This window comes from Spea bombifrons, chromosome 3, assembly GCF_027358695.1.
Source record: "Spea bombifrons isolate aSpeBom1 chromosome 3, aSpeBom1.2.pri, whole genome shotgun sequence".
NCBI classification, from domain to species: Eukaryota; Metazoa; Chordata; class Amphibia; order Anura; family Pelobatidae; genus Spea; species Spea bombifrons.
In genome coordinates this window covers 47,851,851-47,860,310 of record NC_071089.1, presented here as the reverse complement: position 1 = coordinate 47,860,310, position 8,460 = coordinate 47,851,851, and the positions used below count along the sequence as shown (strand labels likewise).

At 40.5% G+C, this 8,460-nt stretch overlaps 1 protein-coding gene across 1 annotated transcript; it reads left to right on the top strand.

Annotated features, from left to right (window-relative positions):
* Positions 1-212: 212 nt before the first annotated feature.
* On the top strand, positions 213-7,762 carry MPC1 (mitochondrial pyruvate carrier 1). The gene is made up of 5 exons (XM_053461336.1): positions 213-383; positions 3,778-3,781; positions 4,035-4,131; positions 7,067-7,199; positions 7,472-7,762. Exons 1-5 carry the CDS (start codon positions 313-315, stop codon positions 7,506-7,508), a joined length of 342 nt encoding a protein of 113 aa, XP_053317311.1. The 5' UTR covers positions 213-312; the 3' UTR covers positions 7,509-7,762.
* The last annotated feature ends 698 nt before the right edge of the window (positions 7,763-8,460 follow it).

Sequence of the window (8,460 nt, the reverse complement as noted above, 5' to 3'; positions counted from 1 at the left end):
CGAAATGTTCTCGGCTAAATCCCATTTGCAACTATTTTCATACCAGCGAAACACTTAATTTCTAAGGTCGCCACACAACATTAGATTTTTTTTCCCCCCAGATTCACTTTACTCCGTGACCTTTACGCTTGCACAACCGTATTCAGGTCTTTAACGTCACGTGTCTCGGCAGCCCGCATGCGCGAGCCCCCAATAACGTAATTTTGTCTGTACAGGAAGTTGCTGCTGATTTGCTGATTGCTTTGGGAGTATACACGATTCATTGAGAATTCATTCGTCCGTCCTTACTGCAGTTGTGGGTACATCGGTAACATGGCAGGGTTACTCGCCCGCAAAGCTGTAGACTATGTCAAGAGCAAGGAATTCCGTGATTATCTTATGAGGTAATTCATACAACATGGGTGGTCGCTTTTGTGCAGCTTCGAGAATTTGGAGATTGCCGTTTAACCTTGCAAACGGGGTGGTATACATGACATTCGTCTGCCGTTCCTATTTAACTCTATGTAAACCATAGACGCGTATGTTAGAATTATATGGACATTCGTAATGAAATTCCAGGCAGTTATGGTCTTGCATTTAAAGGAAACGCTGGTTTAATTTTGAAGCAGTCATATGTAAAGCAATGCATTATGTCGACGTTGTTCTACATATTAAGTATATTTTTCCATATTTGCACTGTTTGTAAAGTTTTCCTTCCCCATGCCACACTGAAAATATCCATGTCAGTTGTCCAGAAGTTGAAGGCGATGAAGTTTTAAACGGAAAAAGGAGCTTTGTATTAAGAAGTGTCTAAATGATTGTACCTCCAAAGGTTAAATGACCGATGGCTGCTGAGTGCCTTTTTTTGTTCAGGGTTAAACCCATTTACCCTAACTATAAGGAAGCACGTGAATTAGTTTGACAAACTGAAAACTAACAATGCACCCAGCATTTCTCCACTGAAGTCCTGCTATCAGACAGTTTCATATCAGTGGTCAATATGGAGTGATTTCACTGTGGAAATTCAAAGATATAGCGCCCCAAATATCAGCCAAGTAGATGGCAACTGGCATTTTTTAACATTCGACATGGGGTTAAAAAAGTCATAGAAAAAGCAGAAAAACTGCTCTGGTCCTTTAGTTCAAACATGGTAAAATAAATCTAACTTAAAAAAAAAGTCCTGCTTGTCCATCCCCATCAATTTATCAGGGGTTCATACTCACCAAGAATTTGAGTGTGAACTCTGCTTGTCAAAGGATAAGGGTTGGCTGTAGAGAGGGCATTGGAATTCAAAGGGTGGGTTTGGGGGGAAAACCTGGAGGGGGAGGGCATTACCAAGGTTTAGCTGTACCTACTCATTAGATTGTAGTAGATTTCTTTAGGGTTTTTCACAATACCTTATATAAAATTATTTATACCCTGGAAGAGTACCAAGAGATTTCTGTTCATGGTAGAGTGTCAACGTTTTCTCCTGTGTTCATAGCTACCCCTTTTATTTCATTCGATTTTGATACAAATAAGATACATTATATCAATCCATAGTTATATTGTATTTAACAGTTGGTTAAAAATGGACTATATTTGTACCTTAAATTCATTATGCTTTCTTAAAAACAATGTTCACTCTACTTTCATAGACTTAAATATATTTAATGTATACAGTTTAGAATATGAGGGGGTATTAATTAAATCAAAACACTATCCTCTTTTAAATTTTATATATGTGAGCTTTTCCCATTACAGAATAAGACCTCCTTTCTACTTTATGCTCATAATCAATTTGATGCAGAATGTCTGCCCCCTCAGTTTTTTCCATTTACTTGGTGTTTTACACTGCTGTGATAATTAGAATGCTTTTTTGTCTAGTTAGTTAGGTCCATATTAAACAAAAACATTTGCAGAGTTACTTGAAGTATATCAGGTTAAAAAGGTTCATTTTTATTGCTAGTAACAGATTACTAGTATTGTGCAGTTTTTTGTGTTTTCTCTTACATAATAAAAAGAATTTCAGACACCTGCATATGTTGTTTGCCAAGTCTGTCATAAAGGTGAACCATTATAGCAAAGGATCACTGGAGCTGCTTATAAATGTGAACTCTACTCTGTAAGTAGCAACAATAAATATTCAAAAAGCTCTTAAGAGAGAGGCAGGGGAAACAGAGGAGTAGGTACTCACTGGATACAAGTGTATCACCCTCAAGAATGAATATGAAGAAAAGCAGAAAACTCAGTCAGGAAAAGGAGAACTGTTTTGACCATTATCCTGGCTGAGTTTTCTGCTTTTCTTCATATATTTATTATTGAGGGTGATACATTTGTATCTGGTGAGTACACACTGTTCTGTTTCCCCTGTCTCTCTCATTGAGAGCTTTTTGAATAAACCATTGCTATTACAACTTTTAGCTTAATTAAATATTTAAAAATTCCCATAGTTTATGCTTTTCGTTAATCTATGTAATTGTTGATTTATATCTAAGTTAATACCTCCGCTTTGTACCTTTTTAAAGCCTGGAGCTTTTTTTTTTTTTTTTCTTAATGTTTTCTACAATGTTGCGCATCGTGTGTGTGTGTGTGTGTGTGTGTGTGTGTGTGTGTGTGTGTGTGTGTGTGTAAAAGTTACATAATCTATGCAGAACGCAGTACAACAGGAGAGAATAAAATAATTCATATTATATTGCACACTTTGTGCTGCAGAATTCTTTTTGTGATGACAACTGCTTTTCCATAACTAGATATTTTTAAGGCAATAGATGTATCCTTATCAATATGCCAGTTCAGTTATAATATTTTTAGAGGAGAGGATAAAAGGAGATCATTGGATGAGCAGAGGCACCGGATAGAAGTGTATTTAGAGAGTGAGGTGAGGTAAGGAGGGGGAACCACTGTGAGACCTTCCGGTGCTCCACCATAGAAGCCCTGGTGGAAGTGCCGGCAGCAGCGGAGGTTGTGCACATCACGCAAACCCAGGAGTCTCTGCCACCGCTGCAAGAAGGTCAGGACATACCAGTACATCCAGTTCTTTGAGATGCGTTTTATGAACGTCTATAGGGGACTAAAGGGGTTAGTCATGACATGCCTGACGTCAGTTGTTGTGGAGGGGTTAAATATTGTACGATCTAGAAGAGAATAAAGCACACATGTCCAAATATAATAACCAGGATCCTTGTGAGCCACCTCTCTCTCAACAGATGGGGGAAACATTACCCCTGTTCCTTCCTTCATGCTGTGATAGGAGCCACCAATCCCTGAGAAGGGGGGGGGGGGTTCAAACTAATGCAAGAATGTTTGTGGTTATCTATTCCTAGCCTCACTTCATGTTCATTCGTGTGGAGTTAGCATGAATGAGACAACATCCTATGTCTTACCCTTTCTCACATGCATTTTCTTTGTAATGTAGGAGGCAGGGCAAAAAATAAAACAAAACCTCCTTGGCACTCACCTGCGAACCTGGACTTCTATCCCTTTTGTTTGAAAAAGCTTTCTTTACTTGCTGCCATTGGTTTCAGTCATCTTGTGTTTGGGTGACTTTCCTTGCACACCACAACGTTCCAGTGCTTTTATGGCTAAATGTTCTTTAGTCTCTTCCTACATATACTTTTATTAATCAGAATGTCCAGTTGGGTGATTAAAGATGACATATTGTATTATTTACCACATGTGTTATAATAATTATATAATGGGAGTCTTGAAAGTCTTGTAGCATAGTTTTCATTTATGGTACAAACTACTAATTTTTTTTTTTTTTTCTTTTTCTCTGTTGCATTTCCGGAATGTCGATTTTAATCAATTCAATCATAGCACGGTAAGTAAAATTTCATTATCGGTTCTTTACAACTAAAATTTGTGTGGGGTGAGTTAATCTACCTATTCGTAATTAGCCAACCATTTAATCATGCATATCTTCCCTTACTTTCTCATCACCAGAATGTATTATCGGTTCACTGCTGTCTGGATCTGTTGATTATCACTTTTGTTTATGCTTCTGTGTGTATGATGGGGAAAGAAACAATGTGTGGCTTTATGCTGTTCATAATGAATACATTGGCTCTCTGCAGCACTTCTGGGGACCTGTGGCAAACTGGGGCCTTCCCATTGCGGCTATCAATGATATGCAAAAGTCTCCAGAGATCATCAGCGGTCGTATGACATTTGGTAAGATTTTAACTCTGTTTTCTGTGTGTGTGTGTGTGTGTGTGTGTGTATATATATTACACTGCTCAACATAATAAAGGGAACACTTGAACAACACAATGTAACTCGAAGTCAATCACACATCTGTGAAATCACACTGTCCACTCAGGAAGCAACACTGATGGACAATCAATTCTTGTTGACAACAGGTGGAAATTATAGGCAATTAGCAAGACACCCCCAATAAAGGAGTGGTTCTGCAGGTGGTGACCACAGACCACTTTTCAGTTCCTTTGCTTCCTGGCTGATGTTTTGGTCACTTTTGAATGCTGGCGGTGCTTTCACTCTAGTGGTAGCATGAGACGGAGTCTACAACCCACACAAGTGGCTCAGGTAGCGCAGCTCATCCAGGATGGCACATCAATGCGAGCTGTGGCAAGAAGGTTTGCTGTGTCTGTCAGCGTAGTGTCCAGAGCATGGAGGCGCTACCAGGAGACATGCCAGTACATCAAGAGATGTGGAGGAGGCCGTAAGAGTGCAACAACCCAGCAGCAGGACCGCTACCTCTGCCTTTGTGCAAGGAGGGGCACTGCCAGAGCCCTGCAAAATTACCTCCAGCAGGCCACAAATGTGCATGTGTCCACTCAAATGGTCAGAAACAGACTCCATGAGGGTGGTATGAGGGCCCGACGTCCACAGGTGGGGGTTGTGCTTACAGCCCAACACCGTGCAGGACGTTTGGCATTTGCCAGAGAACACCAGGATTGGCATATTCGCCACTGGCGCCCTGTGCTCTTCACAGATGAAAGCAGGTTCACACTGAGCACATGTGAGTCTGGAGACGCCGTGGAGAACGTTCTGCTGCCTGCAACATCCTCCAGCATGACCGGTTTGGCGGTGGATCAGTAATGGTGTGGGGTGGCATTACTTTGGGGGGCCGCACAGCCCTCCATGTGCTTGCCAGAGGTAGCCTGATTGCCATTAGGTACCGAGATGAGATCCTCAGACCCCTTGTGAGACCATATGCTGGTGCGGTTGGCCCTGAGTTCCTCCTAATGCAAGACAATGCTAGACCTCATGTGGCTGGAGTGTGTCAGCAGTTCCTGCAAGAGGAAGGCATTGATGCTATGGACTGGCCCGCCCGTTCCCCAGACTTGAATCCGATTGAGCACATCTGGGACATCATGTTTCGCTCCATCCACCAATGCCACGTTGCACCACAGACTGTCCAGGAGTTGGCGGATGCTTTAGTCCAGGTCTGGGAGGACATCCCTCAGGAGACCATCCGCAACCTCATCAGGAGCATGCCCAGGCATTGTAGGGACGTCATACGGGCACGTGGAGGCCACACACACACTACTGAGCCAGTGTATATATACCGTATTGGCTCGAATATAGGCCGCACTTTCCCCCCACACTTTAAGTCTTTAAAGTGGGGGAGTGGCCTATATTCGGGGTCTAGCGTCCGCAGCCGGTGAATGTCTGCGCGATGTACGCTATCAATCTTCCTTGCCAGCACTTCCCACGGCGGAAGTGCCAGCACCGGAAGTTGAATACGTACTGCGTAGCTGTCCCCTGCCGGCCCTGCAAGACCCCAGGGAGTCTGCACCGGTAAGTCTGGGGGGGGGGGACCTCTTGAGGGGCAGCATATCTCAGGGGGGGATAGAGAGGCAGCATATCTCGGGGGGCAGATAGGCAGCATATCTCAGGGGGGGATAGGGTGGCAGCATGTCTGGGGGAGGGCAGAGTGGCAGCATGTCTGGGGAGGGCAAAGTGGCAGGATATCTGTTTCACTAAGTGTTTTTTGTTTTTTTTTTTGTCTAAGAATTTTTTTTCTTTAAAAAAAGCACCTGACTTTTAGGGTGCGGCCTATATTCAGGTGCGGCCTATATCCGAGCCAATACGGTATATATGTATGTAATATTAGCCATCTGAGTTGCAGGTTTGTTTTCTTGTATTCATTGATTGTACAGTCTTATAGTTTATCATTGCTGTATACAGCACTGCAATCTATTCCAATTTTTTTTTTTCTTGGGACTTTCTGTAAAAAGTTATGTTACACTATTTGTGTATGTATATATCTATATCTAACATGTAGAGGTACATTCAGTCCAGAAATCTGAAATATCTGATCCACCAAGCCAGTTACAAACATTTACAAAGCTACTAGGGTTAAAAAATAAATAAAACATAAATAAAAGACTAGCCCTGTCATGTACCCTTATTTGCTGATCCAGAATGCAAAAAACAATTCTATCCAATATTGCCCGAAAGGGGGCAAAAATGGTGCTATTGGATATTCTAGCATGTAGTGGGAAAGAATCCTATTGCTGCCTGCAAGCATAAGTTCTGTCCGTCTCTGGCTCTTGGGCTGATCTTGATCTATTGGCCTCTTAGATCTTTGTCATACATTATATTTGCCACTGAAAATTCTGTAGCAAAAGAAAATTACCTTTTTGCTTTTCTAATCCTTAGTACCACTTTTGTCCCTCCCCCAACAAATCTTTATTCTCCACTTGTTTTTAAGTATGTCTTTGGGGTTTACCACCTTCACATTATGAAAGACCCACCCTACTTCTTATCGGTCTCCTTCATAATGAAGTAAAAGTTAAACCACAACTCTCGCTTTAGTGAACAAACCCCTTTGTCATGAAACTTAAATGGAAGGGGAGATTCTGGGTGCAGGTGTTGTCTGGCTTGCCTGAAAATACACATACGCAATAGTATTAACCTAAGGTAAGCGACCATGCATGCCGTCTATTAAAAGCTGCAGTGTTTTCTGAAGTATATTAAAAGGATTTGATAGATTTTGCCAATATACTATGAACTTGTGATATGGAAAGGAATATCTAGAATAGTAAATCGCATAGAATATCTGAAAAAGTGTTCAATTTCTTATATAGTTGAAGTGTTACATGATCATGTTTTTAAAATGCTGATTTGTTTTTTTCCCCAGCACTCACCTGCTATTCGTTGCTTTTTATGAGATTTGCTTACAAAGTTCAACCTAGAAACTGGCTTCTCTTTGCATGCCACTTCACAAATGAAGGTGCCCAGCTTATCCAGGGAACACGTTTGATAAAATACAAGTAAGTGTAACTTTTTTATGTATTAAGATAAAAGAAAATAACTATAAATATACGATAAAATAATCCGCACCCATGGTTGATTCTACATTCTAATATTCATTCTAAGGCTTGGCAAACGTGCTTCTAAGCCATTACAAATGAGTAAAATGTCCAGCAAAGCAAGGAAAGAATGAGAGAAAAATTTACAATTTTAAAGAAAAACAAAATACAGATGCTACAATAACTCGTGTAACTACTACTTTTTACCATATTTTTTTTTCCCTTTCTTCTAGAATGTCTAAAAAAGAATCTGCAGAAAAATTAGTTTAATGGACTGTCACCCTCTTCTTGCAATATTTACTTCGGTTACGAGACCCATAATGCGTGGGTTTTTTTATGTAATCTTTTAATCTAGATTTGTTGAAAGATAAATAACTGTGCCATTCACTTGAGTGCATGATTCGGTTGATCACAGCACACTAGTTTAACATTACTGTGACAAGAAGATTTGTGCCTGAAGTTACTTTTATCAACCGCCCCTGGAACTTTAAGAAAACTAAGAAAATAAAATTACTAGAACCTAACATGTTGTTGTCTTTAGTGTCTGGATATTGTTTGATAGTGACTGATTAGAGGTAAAAACAAAACAAAGGAAACTGATTCAGACCATTCCATTCCACAAACATATACCATGTTTGTGGAATGGAATGGTTTGAATCAGTTAACTTTGTTTTGTTGGTGCCCTTGATGCTTCTCTATGTCATTGAAAAGGGGTATTGGATACTTGGGAGGCATTAATACTACTACATTAATAACCCACGAAGACTTAGAATTCAAGAAACTGTGTGTGAAAACAGATTTCCTTCAGTAGAAAAGACCTAGAAGGGTATCGATGAAAAGGAAAATACATATAGCTCAAAGTGGTCCTCAAGTGCCATTTAGCCTTACTGCTACAATTTAAAAAAAAAAAAAAAAAAAAAGTCCCTCTAGAGCATAAAACTGTTGGGTATTGTTGTAATAAGGGGGTGTTGCCAAACATAAATTCATAGAATCACAGTTTATCAAACATATGGTAGGAATTACAAAAAACTCTGGTCAGTGCCCTTGTATGTGTATATCCAGAGAGTGGTCACAACCGCCATTGCGAGAGACTTCGCCACTCTCAAGATGGCAGAGCTTCCTTAAAAAAAAAAAACGCCAAGATGCCAAAAAATTCCGAGAGGGTCTCTCCAGAACTCTGGCTCCCCTTACAGGTTAAAGGTACTGCATTCAACCATGCAAG

Coding starts and splice junctions, on each gene's coding strand:
- MPC1 (XM_053461336.1), top strand. CDS start 313: ATGGCAGGGTTACTCGCCCGCAAAGCTGTAGACTATGTCAAGAGCAAG. Junction 4,132..7,066: donor CAGCGGTCGTATGACATTTG/GTAAGATTTTAA, acceptor TTTTTTCCCCAG/CACTCACCTGCTATTCGTTG. Junction 7,200..7,471: donor ACACGTTTGATAAAATACAA/GTAAGTGTAACT, acceptor CCTTTCTTCTAG/AATGTCTAAAAAAGAATCTG.